At 42.6% G+C, this 18,872-nt stretch overlaps 2 protein-coding genes across 7 annotated transcripts in view; one reads left to right on the top strand and one right to left on the bottom strand.

The window, feature by feature from the left end:
• The window catches only part of cacna2d4a (calcium channel, voltage-dependent, alpha 2/delta subunit 4a), a 110,501-nt gene that overhangs the window by 44,850 nt on the left and 46,779 nt on the right, over positions 1-18,872 (bottom strand). The window lies entirely within an intron of this gene.
• lrtm2a (leucine-rich repeats and transmembrane domains 2a) overlaps positions 1-18,872 on the top strand; it is a 30,831-nt gene that overhangs the window by 6,097 nt on the left and 5,862 nt on the right. For both annotated transcript variants that reach the window (XM_015958964.3, XM_054739710.2), the window contains 4 exons: positions 15,737-15,963; positions 17,412-17,537; positions 17,685-17,773; positions 18,572-18,729. In XM_015958964.3, coding sequence (XP_015814450.3) covers positions 15,737-15,963; positions 17,412-17,537; positions 17,685-17,773; positions 18,572-18,729 — 600 coding nt within the window. The remainder of the gene's footprint in view (positions 1-15,736; positions 15,964-17,411; positions 17,538-17,684; positions 17,774-18,571; positions 18,730-18,872) is intronic.

Genomic DNA, 18,872 nt, shown 5'->3' with positions numbered 1-18,872 from the left:
CCTTTCCCCTTTTGCTCATGTCTTTCTGTGGGTAGACAGTCTGAAAAGAAAATCCATCACAAGTCTAGAGGCACAGCGCTGAGCACGTGCGTGCTGTCGATTAGATGAGAAAGATGATAATTCTCCCACAAACAGAAAAGCATCCTCTCTCTTTCACTAGTTTTACATCTCGTGTGACAGAAGCACACGCTCTGCAAACTCACACCATCTCCCCTGCTTAATGATTCTCGCACTTAAAAAAAAATACAAGGATCTTCCTTGTAAAAAGAAGGAGTGGATGATTTTGTTGTTCAAGAGGTGTCTTGCAGAATCGCCCCCACAAACTGGCGTGGTAGCACCAGGGACACTTAATAACAGGGCAACACTATCTGTCAGAACCTCCACACACCCACACACAACCTCAAAGTCAATACCTCCCTGTAGACCAACGAGCTTGTCTCCATTTCAGCCGCTCATATCTTTTCCAGCACTCTAGACTTTCCCCAGCCGTCTTTGGATCATTGCATTAAATTCCAGTTGCCTTAATTCTATATTTGGAATCGACTTTTTTCCATGTGCAAAGATTCATAAATCCTTTGAAGAACAGTTCGTGACTGAAGTTATAAAATTAATATTTTCCTTTTATCTGAAAGTTGTCATCTTTAAAGGGATACTAAGCTGTTTTGGCTCACTTTTAGCACCCCCTAGTGTTCATTAGTAAAACCAAAAGTGAAACCGTTCTCCTTGTTGTGCATTCGTCTTTTTAACACCTTAAATTAACTGCTGAAATGTCTCCTCAGCCTTCATTAGTGCCTACTGGAGCGGTTCATCACTAAACCAAACAATTCAGCTGTGTTCATGACCTAAAACAAGCTGGAAGCCGACTGTAGTGCTGGCAAGTCAGCTCCACTTTACTAAGACCGGACCGGCACTCTGAAGTTGCAAGTGTGATATTCTGGCCACAGGGTGGTAATAAGGGTCTGAGTGACATTTAATTAACCCTGTAAAGGGTCATTTTTTCACAGTAGAGCACAAGAAAATTATTTAAAAATATGAAAAGGTTGCATTGTATGGCTTTAAAGCACATTTGATCAAATCTAAAATATCCCCAAAATTAGGAAGTAAGTGATTATTATCAAAATGTTTAAATCCCTGCACTCTAAATACATCACCACTGACACCTTTATTGACTCATTTGCCAAATAATTTGCATGTGAGGAAGTCGTCGTCGTCTTCCTCCGCTTATCCGGGTCCGGGTGGCAGGGGCAGCATCCCAACTAGGGAGCTTGAGACCGTCCTCTCCCCGGCCACCTCCCGATAGTCGGACTCACCTTGACACATAGCATTGGCTCTGGAACCCAAGTCCTTGAGAGGGGTTGGACATGTGAGGAAGTGATAAGCATAATATCACAAAAATGAGAGAACTGACACTATGCCAAAAAAATAATTGCTTGGGTTTTTGTTTCAGCAAAAAAGCAGATTAAATTAATCTGGAATTTGACAGATGGGAATTGCTCCTGTAAAGATGTTGTGAAATCCAACAGCCCTCACAATACTGAAAGTGTGTTGCATTTCTGTGTTTGTGTTTTCAATTCATTTTCTAATTGAATGAAGTGTTAAGTGACATGTTTATGTTTATGTATTTAGCAGACACTTTTGTCCAAAGCGACTTACAAGTGATAATCGGCATGTTGCCCTTGATGCTAACAACAGCAAAAACAACAACATTGACATCAGTCATGGAGCGTAGGGAACAAGGAGTGGACAGTAGACAGGGGGGGACAGGTGCAGGGAGGGTGCTAGTTTAGAAGATGCTCTCTGAAGAGCAGGGTCTTCAGGAGTTTCTTGAAAATTGAAAAGGAAGCCCCTGTTCTGGTTGTGCTTGGAAGGTCATACCACATTTGTGGAACGATGCATGAGAAAATTCTGGATTGTCCTGAGCGTGGTGTAGGCACTGCTAGCCGACGATCCTGTGATGACCGGAGCGGCCGGGCCGAGACATAAGCCTTTGCAAGAGGATTCAGGTAGATGGGAGCCGTACCATCTCGGACTTTGTATGCTAGTGTTAGCAATTTGAATTTGATGCATGCTGCTAGCGGTAGCCAGTGGAGCTCAATGAACAGAGGGGTGGCGTGTGCTCTTTTTGGCTGATTGAAGACCAGACGCGCCGCTGCGTTCTGGACCATTTGAAGAGGTCTCACAGTACAGCCTGGAAGACCAGTTAGAAGGGTATTGCAGTAATCGAGGCGGGAGATGACAGTAGATTGCACCAGGAGCTGGGTGGCATGTTGTGTTAGGTATAGTCTGATCTTTCGTAGGTTATACAGCGCAAAGCGGCATGAACGGGCAACAGAGGCAACATGATCTTTAAAGGTCAGGTGTTCATCAATCACAACACCCAGATTTCAAACTGCCTTTGAAGGAGCCAGAGATAGGAAGTCATTTTGGATTGAGATATTGTGCTGTATGGATGGTTTTGCTGAAATGACAAGTAGATCAGTTTTAGAGAGGTTGAGTTGGAGATGGTGGGATTTCATCCATTTCGATATGGCAGAGAGACAGTTTGATATTTGTGCAGAGACAGTGTGGTCGTCCGGTGACATGAATGTTTGAGCACTAAAATAAAAAAGGGAAGAACATTACAATTTATACAATCAATTATTACAACATTCATTCATCAAGTAAATGAGACAAATATGTCACATTTTAAAAGATTTTAATTAGGTTTATTTCAATAATTATGAAACGTATTTTACTGAATAATAAAAAGCAATGATTTGTCTTAGTGAGTGATTATTTTGAAGTTCAGTGTTCTCAGTTTTGCTACATTATTGTGAGAAACATTCAATAGGGACAAATGAAACTTAATTTACATTCAAGAGAAACAATCCAATCACCCCAAACTGTTTCTAATTAAATCAGGAGGTATTATGTTGCAAAGTGATGCAAAACTCATAAAAGCAAAGAAGCAGAGTCAGAAGCAACAGGGAGTGGAGAGGAGGATGAGTGTGAGATCAAAGCGGTACAGTTTAAGGGAAAAGAAAGTCGGGATGAAGGAGGAGAAGCTGGAGATGAGAACAGAGGGGTCTAAGAACGACAGAGACCGTATGGTGCCTTGAGGCTCTCCTGATTCCAGCACTGTCTTATCTAACACACACAAACACACACGTATTTGTGCACAAGCAAAAATTAGATAATTTATATTCACAAAAACAAACATTCACAAGTTTGTGTGGAGCATCTTTTTGCTGCCTCAGATTCCAGCTGTTCGTTGCGTTGCTGCTAATAAAAGAGTGGTGCAGAGAGTGAGAGGGCAGCTAGGATTTGGCTTTCGACAGGGATGTATTGCAGTCTGGCTTTGCAACATTTGGTTTGAAATAGAGCCAAATAATGACTTAGCATTATGCTCAGTGCGGTCGTACTACAGTCTAGTGAGGAAGAGAGCAGCATACGGTTTGAAGCTGAGACATCACGGCACATGTACATCTTCTTAAACTCAGAGACAGTAAACTCCAAGCCGAGCACTTGCATGTACTATCAGGTCATTAAAAAAAGAGTTTAATTCGGTGCAGTAGATGAGTGGTTAGAGTGCTTATGATAGGGATTACACTGACCTTGCAGGAACTGAGTCTCGGGTTGGGATTATGACAGGCAGGCTCTGCATGGCAATCCCTTCCCTTTAACCCTAAATAAATATATATACAATATATATACAATTTTTAAATGATTTAATTTGTCAAGATGGTGGTAGAACCAGGTGACAATATTCAACCCTGCTTTGCATGATGCCAAAGCACCTTGACACCGACTGTGTGCAGCATTAGTTATGGTATGCAGCATGATCCCATAGCATTCTGTTACATAGATGTGGAAACTAAACAGCTTGTTGGCCAGCTGGCCCAAGCCTCTGGCAAACTCAAGCAGGTGTTCAGTAGATTTTACTGTAATTCAATTCAATTCAATTCAAGTTTATTTATATAGCGCCAAATCACGACAAGAGTAGTCTCAAGGCACTTCACATAATACAACATTCCAATTCATATATAGCATATGCATGTATCAAAGATCACCAGTGCAACTGAGTGGAGTGGACATTTTGAATCAAACTTTTATCTGTCTTCTAAAGTTGTTTCATAATAATAAACAGAAAATTCAAAATGATCTACAACAGTATTTTTTATCTTGTGAGCTACCCACTAGATGTGGCTTTGGTTCTCAAGTGATAAAATACAGTTTATTGTATTTATTTTAGGAAATGCTGTACTTCATAAATTACCTTAAAGTTTTCCCCTTTCAAAAATGATGTATGCTTTTTCGGAAATCCGTATCATATACAAAATATTTAAACAGAATCAAAGCTTATGTATTGTCAGCATATGCTGTCCAAATATTGATGACCTTTCATTCTTTCATAATTTTTTCTCTGTACCCTCCGAACACTTGGATTGTCCACTTATACTTGGAGGCGATTTTAATTTTTGGATGAATTCTTTAACAGACAGGCTCAGTACAGCTGGGACTCAGCGCAATTGGCAATCCACTAACATAGTTAAACAGTACACGAGTGATTATGGGCTTTGTGATGCATGGCGATCTCTTCATCCTAACCGTAGAGAGTATACTTTTTTCGCACGTCCATCACTCTCATTCACGTTTGGATTATTTTCTAGTCAGCAGCTCATTGTTGGCTGACATTTCAGACACTGAGATACACCCCATAGTTGTCAGCGACCATGCTCCGGTTTCTTTAACTCTGGTAAACAAGAAGACAATCCCACCAAGCAGAAACTGGAGGTTTAATACATCACTGCTTAAAGATGAAGGTTTAATAGAATTTTTTAAAAAGGAGTGGGCTTTATATTTAGAACATAATGACCTGTCTGGAACATCAGCATATATTCTCTGGGAGGCCGGAAAGGCAGTGATGAGAGGTAGAATAATCTCTTTCTCATCACATAAGAAAAAAAAAAACAGAAAACAAACGTATTCAGGAGTTAGAGGAAATCATTAAGTCTTTAGAGGCATCCACAGAAGAAGAGTTAATGAGCAAATTACGTAAAGCTAAATTAGAACTTCATGGAATCAATGACAAAAAGACACAATTTTTAGCACAAAGACTACGAATAGAAAACTTTGAACATAGTAATAAATCAGGTAAATTTTTGGCTAGCCAGTTAAAAATAAATAAAAAGAAAACTACCATATCTGCTGTTAAAGACTCAACCGGGAATATAGTTTACGACCCTGAAAGCATAAACAACACTTTCAGAGACTTTTACCAAACTTTGTACTCACCACAGATAAACCCATCAGATAACGAGATCAATGAGTTCCTTGATAGGATAACACTTCCTAAATTATCAGACAGCCAAGTTACAGTCCTGGACTCGCCACTAACATCAGCGCAGCTCCAGCAAGCCCTTAAATCCATGACTAATAGGAAAGCTCCAGGTCCAGACGGGTTTCCAGTAGAATTCTACAAAGAATTCTGGATCATTCTGGCTCCAACATTTTTCAGAATGGTGAGGGAAATGGAAGAGAGCGGCAGATTACAGCCAAACATGAATTCAGCCAATATTAGTCTCTTGTTAAAACCAGGCAAAGACCCTGCATTTCCTACCAGCTATCGCCCAATTTCCCTTATTAATGTTAATCTCAAAAAAGTTTGTAAAGCCCTGGCAAAAAGATTAGAAAAGGTAACCCCTTTCATAATACACCCTGACCAAACTGGTTTCATCAAGGGTAGACAGTCATCCACTAATTCACGTAGACTACTTAATTTGATAGATTTCTCTTGCAGTAGAAACATCGAAACTAGTATATTATCTCTAGATGCAGAAAAGGCTTTTGATAGAGTTAACTGGAAGTTCTTATTTGCAACTTTACACAAATTTGGGTTTGGGAACTTCTTCATAAACATGCTACAAACATTATACAGTTCACCAACTGCACGTGTCAGGACGAACGACCAAATATCAGCTAGCTTCTGTCTTCAGAGGGGGACCAGGCAGGGATGCCCACTCTCCCCCTCACTGTTTGCTATCTTTATTGAACCACTAGCAGCAGCAATTAGGCAAACAACAGTATTAAAGGGGTTAAGTGTAAGAAAATAGAACTTAAGATCAGTCTTTCTGCAGATGATGTTTTACTCTTTCTCCAGAATTCTCAATCATCTCTCTCTCATTTAATAGAACTGATAAACTCTTTTTCAAAAGTTTCAGATTACTCTATAAACTGGTTAAAATCCACAGTTTTACCAATTAATTTCTCTTTTGTCAATTTACTTAATACACAATTGGAGTCAGGGAATATCACATACAGTGGGGCAAAAAAGTATTTAGTCAGCCACCGATTGTGCAAGTTCTCCCACTTAAAATGATGACAGAGGTCAGTCATTTTCATCATAGGTACACTTCAACTGTGAGAGACAGAATGTGAAAAAAAAATCCATGAATTCACATGGCAGGAGTTTTAAATAATTTATTTGTAAATCAGGGTGGAAAATCTGGGCGGGGGCCTTGGGGGTCGGGAAGAAGGCAGGAAAATGCAGCAGTGCCTGGCCCGGGTTCAGGGGCCTCGGGTAGACCTTGGCTCCTCTGCTGTCCCATCACAGGGGAGGGGAAGGTCCAGGAGGGGGAGGACCCAATCTTACCTGGATGTCCTATGTCTTATATATTCTGGAAGTTGTGCAAATGCAGGGATGGTCATAGATATTCTGCTGGGGTGGGGCTGGGCTGGTGCCCTCGGACTCCGTGAGGCTCTATAATGCTGCTGCTTTGGGCCCTGGCAGGATGGGCTGGGGTCTCCGTGCCCTGGGTGGCAATTTGACAACAGAGGTGCCTATTGGGGCCAGTGGGGGAGCTGGCTCCCTGGAGGGCTAAGCCCAACCAGCCATTCCTCCCCATCCCCGCATATTTCTCTCCTCCTGCGCCCTCACATCATCACACAAACATGCACATAGCACCTTGGGGGGTGGACAAGTCAGGGAGTGCGGGTATGGACCCCATTTCCGCATTCCTGTGGCAACCTGCCCCCCAATTTTATTTGCACCTTATACACTTCCAGCGACGACATTCCACGCAAACACACACTTAGGGCCTTGGGAGTGAGCACATTCATCGGCACTTGGCAAGGGGATTTCTCAGCCTCCTCCCGAGTGCCGGCGCTCACTTCCAATTTTAAACTGCACTTAGACACCGAGGGCTGTGGGTGCAAGTGGGGTGGTGCGGTGGCATCAGCTGGCATAGGCCAGACAATGCCCACACTGCCCGCTCACCACAGCCATGGAATACACCTCATTAACACACAACACCATATTGGAGCAGGTGGAGGGAGACTAGGGGTCTTAGCACACCTCTGTTGTCGCTTGGCTTCCTGGGGCTGGAGGCTAGGAGGCAGATCTGGCCGTCTGGTTGGGGTCTGGGGTGGTGGGTTGCTGTGCTCAACGTTGGACGGGGAGGGGGGCCTGCTCATCAGCACCCCAGCAGAAAGGGTCAAACTCTGGTAACCGGTGATGGTTGTACCCCATGTGCAGCAGTACCGGGACCAGAGGGAATAGGGTGTGTATGGGGAGCATGAGTGGGTGTCCGGCATGCATTTTTGTAAGTCTTTGGTTGTATGTGCATGTGTGAGCATGAGGGAGGGAGTGTGTGACTGTGTTTGTGTATGACTGTATATGTCAGGTGGGGCCTTTGACTCCTCCCCTCTCTTGGGACTTCTTTTGATGATATAGATCTTCGTCTCCCCTCCCCCTGCCACACCTGGTGTGGGGTGTGGTGCCTTGGTCTGCCTGAGTGTTCGTGGCTCCCAGGTCAGGGGGTTTAAGATTTTTGACGTCTGCCTGATCAATCCCGGTGGCGGCCTGGTGGGGTCTGGGTCCCTGGGCTCTGCTGGGTCCCCGGCGGGGATGGTCGCCCCTGGGTCCCGGGTCGCTGGGTCCCGGGCTCGGCCGGCTAGGGGGTGGGAGGCTGCGGGCGGGCCTGAGGGCTTGCCGCTAATGTCTCCCGGAACTATGCCGGCTGCTGGTTGTGGTCCCCCCGGGGCGATCCTCTGTGCCTCTCGAGGGGGGCGGCGGCCTTTCTGGTTGCAGTCTCCTTGGGGTTCCTGTGTTCTGGGGCAGCGCCTGGATCTCTGGGACTTGGAGCTCCCCCCCGTCTCCTACGCATCTTTGGGGGCAGATCTGTGGTCCCTCGCACTTTCTGTTGGACGCTCCTGTAGATAAACCTTGCATGGACGGGCGCGTGTACGCACACAGGTGCTCTCAAAAGTATGGGCTTGGGCACGTTCAACACAGGTCTTAAGACTATGGTGGGCACTTAATGCACTGTGATTTATTATCGTGCGACTGTTCAGTTAAACAATGTTGATTATATATTTCTTCATCAAGTTGACGCAGTGATAGCTTGCTCTTGTTGTATTGTTGTTGTGTCCCTTTTTTTTCTTTCTTTTTTTCTTGTCTCTTTCTGCAGGTCTAGAAGCAGACTCTTGTTCATTATTGTTTATTTTTGTGGAACCCCCCACCCCCTTCCCCCCTCTCCCCACCTTTTGTCTTTTCCTTTCTCTTTCACCTCTGACTCCGTGTCTGGTCGGAATTACAAAGCATTCAAAAACAATAACAATAAAGTTTTAAGTATCAGGCGTGCCATTAAAAGCAGATGCTTTGATGCTCCACCTGAGAGTAAATCTGTAAGGCTTGTTACCAGCATTCAGATATCAATTCTGTTTGCTTCACAGCCAGACAGAACACGGTAAAAAAAAGAAAAAAAAAGAAATCTGTATCATGTATAATGTATAATAAGCAATACGTCCTTTTTTTTTTTTTTGCTAAGCACGCCCCCTGCCCTGCAGAGCTCCATGCAATAGGAAACTGAGCGCTACCACTACCGATGGTTAGACTACCGCTTCCATGCTTCAAATTTAAGGAACACCTCGGAAAACAGACCCAGAGATTATTTGTGTGATATGCTTGTGAGCCACTAGATGGCGCCATCAGATGAGGGAAATACTCCGGAAAGAGACTTTAAAGTAGTACTTCACTGAAATTTTTTTTTCTAAGAATTATTTCTTATTATAATCTGAGATTTTCATGCAGGCTGAACATGAAAACAGTCTCCAACACCTATCTCCTGCATTAGCTTCTGATAGAAAATAGATGGTGAAATTCAAGGATTAGAAAAGCCTGACAGATCTACGTCACACTGTCCCTTAACATTCATGGACCCACCCATCTTGGTTTGCGACGGGGAAGGCTGTTGTGGATTTAACATCTAGGAAACAGCAGAGAACGACTCAGCTAATAGAATATAATCAGCTAATAGAATGTAACTTAGCATTAGCAACTTCACCACTTTCTTCGTGGAGATAAAACATCAACGTTGCAGGGCAGTCAGCGGTAGAGTCTCATTTTTGTTAGCCAATCAGAGGCTAGATGTCCAAATATCAGGAAATAAGACTCCAAATCCTGTTGTCTGAAGCTCAGCTCTGATCTGGCTCACTTCTAGTTCCTGAAACAGGTGCATCAGAGCCCCCCCCCCCCCCCCACCCCCACCCCACCCGAGCTGTAAACTGTCCTTTGCTTTGATATTGAAGCTGCAAATCTGTATTCTTCACTGACATCAGAGGAAATTTCTGGGATAATTACATTTGAGATTTAGTTATTCTGACTTGCCGACAGAGGAGCAGTGCATCGAATATAAAAAAAAACGATCCATTCTTCTATCCAGCTAAAACCACCACATGTTTTCTTATCTGCTCAAGCGTGTGCTTGTTAGCTCGTTAGTCTATCCATACTGTTTGAAGGATGCGTGGGAACACATTATGACCTGTGATAGATCTCACCAGAGTTTATTCAAGTCATGCTGAAAAGTAAGTGTCTTTTCTTTTTTCTCTAAACGATCTGAATGTCGTTGACCTCGTACCGAGGAGTTTGCTACAAACTATCCACCAAATGCATAATTTTTCAGTGAAATATGCAGCAGATCTGGTGGAGGCACTAAAAACATCTTAATTTTCTTCAGAAGTCCCTTTTGTTCCATTCCTTAATCATTACACTTTCCTGTTTTATTTTTACCAAATGCTAACTCAGAAAAACAATGCTATTGGATGTCAAACACTCAGTAGGCTTCAAATATTCTATTCCAGTTAAAATAATACTGACTCAGCAAACAGGGAAGACAAAAAGGCCACAGAAGTTGGATTAGAAAAGAGAGAAGAAGAGAAAAATAAAAGAAGGTAAGAAAGGGAAAAACACTGAAGTTAATCCCGCTGAGGGAAAGAGGTAGAAACGCACAAAAATAAAGTATTTACGCACTCCCTCTTTTCTCCTCTACACTGTCAGCAGAACAGCCTAAAGCCCTACACTGTGTCTCTGCCTATCCTTAAATCCTCTAAATTTGTCAGAGTGTGTTTGGGTGTGTGTATAACTGAATGTGGTTTTCTTTGTGTGAGGTTGCAATTGTGCACTATTCTGCAGAAAAGAGTTCTCTTACGATGGTTCTGTGTGACAGGAAATAGATAATGTGGCTTAAATTACTAAATCTGATGCAAACACCACACTTCTCTCCCTTCAGTTCTTGTCCATCGGTTTAATATCACGGTTGTCATGGTAACATCACGTCAACAAGGACCTAACAAGATGACTCTAATGTGAAACTGGAATTACGGAGTGAACCGACTAGTCATGAATTTTTGGTCCAATGGCTGTAAAAGGAAGCAACACTGCTGTTGTAAGTCACACTGATGCACAAACATTTTACCTCCTGTGGTGTGTGTGTGTGTGTGTGTGTGTGTGTGTGTGTGTGTGTGTGTGTGTGTGTGTGTGAATGAACAGCAGTGGGATCCAGCATAATACTATAAATTAAATCTCAACAAAAAGTGTGAGAGGTTCCCAAGAAACCAAGAAACATGGTTGCACAATCTTTGCATTGATTGGCCAGAGAGCTGTGACAACAACACCTTCTTCCTGTTTTGGGAACCCTTAAACGCAATTTCCAGACAACACCCTCCAGCTCCTCCTGGGAATTCCAAGGCATTTCCATGCCATAGAGGTTATATACCCCCCCCCCCCCCCCCCCCCCCCCAGTAAATACTAGGTCTGTGCAGAGGTCATCCCTCTGTGGGATGTGGCCAGAATAGAGGGACTTGGAGGGATCCTAATTAGATCCATAAACCATCTCAGCTGATCTTTGATCCTTACATTTAGAGAAGCTCCTCACCAAACTGCAAAGGCTCAGCCAGTCAAGGAGTGGAGCCCATTTCAGTCTCTCAAATCCAGGATCTTGTTCTTGTGGTTCAATGCATATTTATGCACATCTCCTTTTCCACCACAACACTCATGCAAAGTCCTAATAAAAGGAGTTATGTTTATGTTTATGTATTTAGCAGACACTTTTGTCCAAAGCGACTTACAAGTGATAATCGGCATGTTGCCCTTGAAGCTAACAGCAACAATAACAACAACTTGACATCAATCATGGAGAGGAGGGAACAAAGGAGTGGACGGTAGAGGGGGGACGGGTGCAGGGAGGCTGCTAGTTAAGAAGATGCTCTCTGAAGAGCAGGGTCTTCAGGAGTTTCTTGAAAACTGAAAAGGAAGCCACAGTTCTGGTACTGCTTGGAAGGTCATTCCACATTTGTGGAATGTGCAAAGGGGAGTCATAATGCTTACATGTAAACTCCGCACAGCCAAAGCAGCAGGATAGACTGTCAAGAGTCAGAACACAATGTAAGAACACCTGTAAGAAATACAGGTCATCAAGTCTGCTGCCTGGAGGACAGCTGGTCATCCTCGTAACAAGATAGCAGCAGGTCTGCTGCCTGCATGGAAAACAGCCTGTGCCTTGGTGACATGCGGCTGGGCTCAGTAACAGAAGTGCTGGTGGTGATGACATCATAGCTGGGTTCGATGTCACGCAGAGGCCCCTGGATATAAACTTACAGAGAGATGAGGCCCTGAAGGTGTCAAAAGGCATCACCTAGGAGATGCTGTCAAACACCAACCAGACAACAAGGATGTGGTTTGTTTGTTTCTGTTTGGGGTTAAGAGTCACGCTAGATAAAAAACAGTGCGTATTTAACTCTACGATTAAATAATGCAAACATAAAATGAAAAGTTTTCTTTCACTGAAAACGTGCACAACATGAAAAAGAAATTTAGCACAGCAGCATCTAAAGGTGTGAAGAACCTTTAGAATATTTGGGATGCCTTGCATTTGTTCCAGTTTAGCAGCATGAAGACACCATCAGAACAAATTTAGGGTGTCTTAAAAACTCTTGATGGATGAAAGCAGCCTAAATCACGTATACATATTAACATATTTGCAGCTGAAATGAAAGCGAAGGAAGGTGAGCATGAAGAGACAGAGAGAATAGAGAGTGGCTGGGAGACAAAAGGCGAGAAGGAAGTCCTGATTGCATTTCAAAGAGATGAAGGATGCACAAGAGGAACTTCAGATCAAAAAATAACACCACAGAACATTTTAGGATTCGTTACATTCTCCTTTACTCATTTCTGACTGAATTCCTTCTGTTCAGATATTAGGATTACAGGAGGAAGAAACAATGTCAAATAAGAACAGGAAATAAGTCACATCTAAAATTTATTTAGCAGGAGTGCAAAGGAATAAGTTTGAAGGTGGTCCTGATCTGACTGACAGGAAGTGTCAAAACAAAGAAGCTGTTTCTAGGCTGATGCAAAGAAGTATCTTCAGATGAACACAGAGCCAGAGTAGCTTTATTTGTTTTTTTTCATATAAACTGAATATGTTTTTATGTAGTTGCATCAGTTTCAGGCTGCTGCCAGACAGAAATGAGAGAAAAGCTTAGATGCTAGTGTCTTTGGTATTATTATTGTGCAAAAATATGTTGGAGATGAAAAGCTCAAGCAGAACATGTTTCACACACGTAAAACAAGCTAGCTCCCAGAATCATATGTGAACTGTTGGATTCCATTTACTAAAACGTGTTAAAACTATAATCTCACTTCCAATTAAATGAAGCTACTTTAAATGTTGCTTCAAAAAAAAATTGGACCCCTTGATCTGAAATTCAAGGCACTTAAAGGGGCCATAACCGGGAAAATCCACTTTTATTAAAGTAATTTTTAATCAATTCCAGTAAAAATGTTTTTTGTTCTTGTGAAGCACTTCATGATTTTTATCTTGAGAGGAACTATATAAAAACTTTCTTCTTCTTCTTCTTCTTCTTCTTCTTCTTTCTTCTTTCTTCCTCCTCCCCCTCCTCCTTCTTCTTCTTCTTCTTCTTCTTCTTCTTCTTCTTCTTCTTCACTTTTTACCATGTAATTTTGTCAGGGGGCAGCAGCCTAAGTAGAGAGGCCCAGACTTCCCTCTCCCCAGCCACTTGGGCCAGCTCCTCCGGGTGAATCCCAAGGTGTTCTCTGGTCAGCTGAGAGACATAGTCCCTCCTGCGTGTTCAGGGTCTTCCTTTAGGTCTTCTCCTGGTTGGACGTGCCCGGAAAACCTCACCAGGAAGGCATCCAGGTGGCATCCTAACCAGATGCACGAGCCACCTCAGCTGGCTTTTCTCAATGTGGAGGAGCAACGGATCTACTCCGAGCCCCTCCCGGAAGACCTCTAAGGGAGAGTCCAGACGCCCTGTGGAGAAAACTCATTTCAGCCGCTTGTATCTGCGATCTCCTTCTTTCGGTCACTACCCAAAGCTCATGACCATAGATGAGGGTAAAAATGTAGATCAGCCAGTGAATCAAGAGTTCTGCCTTCCAGCTCAGCTCTCTCTCCACCATGACAGAATGGTACAACGCCCGCATCACTCAGATGCAGCACCAATCCGCCTGTCGATCTTGCGCTCTAGCTTTCCCTCACTCGTGAACAAGATCCCAAGAAACTTAAACTCCTCCACTTGGAGCGGGACCTCATCCATAACCTGGAGAAGGCATTATACCCTCCTCCGACTCAGGTTTATTTCCTCATGAAAACAAACCCCAAACCAGTTTTTGACTGCATCCATGCATTTTCTTGTATCAGCTGCAAATTTAGAGTTTTACTTAGAAAATTCAGCAAATGCCTGAATGAAAACAGTTTGCATCTTGGTTCTGAAACCTGGATATTCTGTGGATCTTCTGACAAATCACTTCTGCATCAGGGACAAAACACGGCCATAAAAACCGTCCTATCTACAAAGACACACATAATGGCCAGCACAGGATATGGGTGTTAGGCAACTATCATCTTGTCACAGACTTGGTAGTCCAGTGGTTAGAGTGCCGTGAAAGGCAGTCACTGCAACCACCAGACTACCAAGGCCAATACAACAGCAGGCTCGACTAACAGGGAACGATGTTCTTGTAGGTGTGTTTTGTCGGAGCGGGGGTGGGAGGAGTTTCACTGAATCTAATCGGTTCATTTCCAGGTAAAACTTCAGACTGACAAAAATAACTCAAATTATATCAATAGTGCCAGCAGTAATATTTGATCATATACTGTGCCTACTTTTGTTCTCAAAGGTTTAAAATAGCATGATCTGGAACTTTTAAAAGCTGAGTGACATTGGAAGAGCAACATCTGATTTCAAAAATAATCCCTCATAGGATCTGATCTGGGATTTGATGAGTAAAGGGTCATTCCACAGATTACTGTCACACTAGAGATTATTTAGCTGGTGAAATAATGAGAAGTTTAGATTATGAGAGGGAAAAGAAAGCAAATGCAAGGAAAAACAAAAAGAGAAAACTTTAGCACATAGAGAAAATACATGGAAAATGCTAAAGTTGAGTATTTTACTGAAGCAAAATGTTGTCATCAGGAAGAGTGCTGCCTCTGTGTGTGTGTGTGTGTGTAGTTCAGACTGAGGAGTTTTCTCAATATCATGCTTTGCGGTGCTTCACACACGCACGCACAGCTGCACAAGCACACGCCCACTCACAAAAATATAGAGAGATAAAGTCGTGCCGATAAGCCGTCGGCTGGAAACGAAGTCAGCCAGTGTAACGAGGCACTGAGGGAATACAGAGCAGCTCTGAGAGACTTGAAGGGAAAAGGGAGTGAGAGATATGAAGAGAGTCTAGTGGGAGAAAGAGAGTGTGAAAACAGACAGATGCCAGTTTGTTCCAACAGAAAAGCAAATAAAAATGAAAGAATATCGAAGTAAATAAAGCTGCGACGAGAAAAAGCTAAAGATAATGCAGGAAAATTGGATCGTCTTTGCAAAAAGGTGTGAGGTAATCAAAGAAATATTACACTGAGAGGAAATGTGGAAATGACTGCAGCTTGCAGAAACATCAAATGGAAACAATTGGAAAAGATTTCCGGCGCAGGCGCAAAAATATAAAGACAGCCGAGCGTATTCTTTAGTTTGTGTGAAGCTACTCACACACACTCAAATGACCAACACTTGGCCAGATTTAATTGTCATCACATCTGTTTCTCCTCTCATAAACATAAAAATACTCATTTTAATCAAACTCAGTTGAATACGTTTCTGCACAAAAAAAACTGAAGCTTCCAGTTTGGTGCCAGAACCAAAATAGCTTTTAAAACCACCTCCAGCATCAGAAGGTGTTTCATAAGAGCTGAGCCACTTTCTCCTTCTTTTAAAACGTTTCCAACTCAACATGAATTTGGGTGACTTTGCATTCTACTTAAAACTGTTATGGATTCTGTTTCATCTCTTCTGATGCACCATTGCTGTGATAATTATGGGAGACTACGGTCAGTTTCCAGTTTCTCTGCGGTGCAGATAACCCAAATCATGCAGATAAACTAAATCTGTACTTCTCTTTCAGTCTTCAGCATCCTCAGCCTCCTGGCGACGCTGATGTTGCCAGCCTCCTCCTGCCCTCCATCCTGCTTCTGCTCGTCAGACAGCCTAGTGGTGGACTGCGGGGGCCGAGGACTCCACTCCCTCCCTCCTATGCACCTCCTGCCTCCTGGGAGCCGCTCCCTACTGCTGGCCGACAACAAGATCGCTTCACTGGGAGCCTCTGCCTTTGCTAACCTCTCCACTCTGGAGGTTTGGATTTATTAATTGCTTTCAGGATATTTTCTCATTTTGCTGAACGGTTAAAATATTTGACGTTTTTTCCCGATTTTGGAGCGCAACATTCTCTGCACTCTACAGTAGAAATCCCCCAGGATACTTCTAACAAGTTTAATATTGAGCAAAATGCAGAAAATCTCCAGTCTCATTTTGCAAACTAAAGCTACGAAAAGATCAAATTTCCAAGCTTTGCAGCTCTGCTCAGCATCAGCAGAGCCCTGCTAGGTTGGAAATACCCTAAATGATAAATAATGCATGCTTATTTTAAAATGAGCAACAAACCGATTCTTAACTTAAAGAGAAATGTCTCTCTTTAAATATTTTCTGGAAGGTTTTTCATCAAGGTGACCTTCTCATAGTGCTGCAGGCATTTTAGCACAAACTGCCCATTAAAATTACTAAATCACTTCAATTTGAAACATTTGCTCAGCCTGGAACAACTTCAAACAAGTAAGAACAAAATAAACATCCACGATTTCAAGTGATATGAGACATTTGGAAACAAGATTTTACTGTGAGCACCCTGCATTTTTGTCAGTGAGAATTAAAAACATCAGCTGAGCTAAACTTCCGAATTAATAAAATCCTAATGAACGATTGATTAAACAATAAAAAACTAGCAGTACATCCGTTTAAGGCATATTAGGGTATTCTGGATTTTTAAAAAAATATATACATTATTTAAGGTTTTATGCATCTGGAGATGTTGAAATCTTTTTCTCCTTTGAAATCAAAGTGAAAGCACAATACTCGTGAGTTAAAGAACGATGGTGTGCACGTTCAAACTGTTCTAAAAGGGTAGATGGACAGAATAACAGAATGGTTGATGTGCAGATCAATTAGTTGTTTTTCAGGTTTTTCATGTCTAACACACACACACACACACACACACACACACACGCACACGCACACGCACACACGCACGCACACACACACACACACACACACACACACACACGCGCACATGCACACGCGCACGCACGCACCCACGCACACACACACAATATTCTTGAATTAAAGACATTGCAATTTACTGGAAAATGGCAAAAAACATGTTTTAAACCCAGAGTAATATCAAGCTGCACGCTGCAACAGGAACATACAAAACGGGTGACAGCTACTAAATGTCAAACTGTGGAAACTGTGCAAATTTCAGCTTGATACATTGGTCTCGAGGGATTGTATTAGAAAAATCAAACACATTCTCTGATGGAAACTAATTAGAGGGGATTGAGTACGAGAGTGAAGCCAGAGACAGAATTGGATAAGCTAAGTGATATCAGGCAAGCTGAGCTATCAGAACCAACTGGACTTTTTCCGAGACCTGATGGCCTCTATAATTTACATTTTTTTGCTATTTTATTTCCAACAATAAGAAAAAAGGAAACTTTAAAAAGTGAAAATGTTTCTGTGTGTTCCAGGAGTTGGATCTCTCTAACAACTACCTGGATAATTTACCTGCTGGATTGTTTAAAGACATGTCAAACTTAACCAGACTGACTCTACGCAACAACTCACTGACAGTCACAGACATGGACCTCTTCCAGGTAAGAACAGGACAATGCAAACCACCTTAAGGTCAACTTTACAGTGAAAATGACGCTTTAAAATGCACAATAAGACCACATAACATAAACAAATGCAGTATTATTCACAGAAATGTGCTAAAGCAGCAGCTGTTGATGCTTTTACAGGGTTTAGGTGGTCTCCAGAGTTTGGACTTGTCCTTGAATGGCCTGTTCTCAATTCCAATAGGCCTTCTGGACGAGCTGCAGAGCCTGAGGTAAATATAAACCACAAAATGCTTTTTAATACCTTTTTTTCAAGTAAAGGAGACCATCTGCTGCAGTAAGATGTGATGCATTAATCCAGCTCCCACTGTGATTCAGAGTGCAACTTTGCTTTTCAGGAAATGAAAGTGCAACGGCTTGCTTTGCTACTCTTTAAAGAGGTCCTTCACTGAGAAATCATTTTTTTTACTTATTATTTTTGAAAATGATCAGTCACCCTGAGTTTTACATGCAGGCTGATTGTGAAAATAGTCTCCTACACCTATCACCTGCATTAGCTTCTGGTAGAAAATAGACAATGGATCTTTGAAAATCCTAACATTCACGGACTCACTCCTCTTCACTCATGATGGGGACGGTTGTTGTTAGTTTAGCATCCAGGAAACAGCAAAGGACATCTCGGCTAGTAGAAGCTACCCGTTAGCATTAGCAACTCCACCACATGGAAGAAGCTCCTACAGGCTCGTGTTATTTGTGGTGCTAAAACATCAACGTTGCAGAGCAAACACAGTGAGTCACGCTGCTGTTATCCAATCAGAGGCGAGGTGTCCAAACATCAGGAAGTAAGACTCCAAATCTTTTTGTCTGAAGCTACTTTCTCCTCCAGCTGAATTCTTTGTTCTGAAATGAGCGAAACTGAACTTTTTTCCCAGAGTTTGACCTACAAGGCATTCATTCCTACTAGAAACCACTACAAATGTATTTAAAATATGAGTGAAGGACCTCTTTAAAATGTTATACCATCCTCCTAATAGAATCCTGATTATTTTAAATATCTGTCTTTCTCCAAGGTGGCTCTCACTGGCAAGTAACAGGCTTCATGGTTTGGAGAGGGCAGCATTTGAGCCGCTGGCCAACCTGCAACACCTGGAACTGGGACACAACCCCTGGGAATGTGACTGCAACCTACGTGATTTCAAACACTGGATGGAGTGGCTGCTGTACCGAGGTGAACGTCTGATTTGCGAGGAGCTCCTGTTCGGTTTGTATTGAGGAACCAGAGTAATGTCTACAACGGGAGAATAGACTGGACGTTTTTGCTTTGAGCCACATGATGCTCTTGTAATGCCTATTATCACGTACTAGGTTTTC

This window comes from Nothobranchius furzeri, chromosome 1 (assembly GCF_043380555.1).
Source record: "Nothobranchius furzeri strain GRZ-AD chromosome 1, NfurGRZ-RIMD1, whole genome shotgun sequence".
NCBI classification, from domain to species: Eukaryota; Metazoa; Chordata; class Actinopteri; order Cyprinodontiformes; family Nothobranchiidae; genus Nothobranchius; species Nothobranchius furzeri.
Note: the sequence above shows the minus strand (reverse complement) of the source record. Positions and strands in the feature narration are given on the sequence as shown.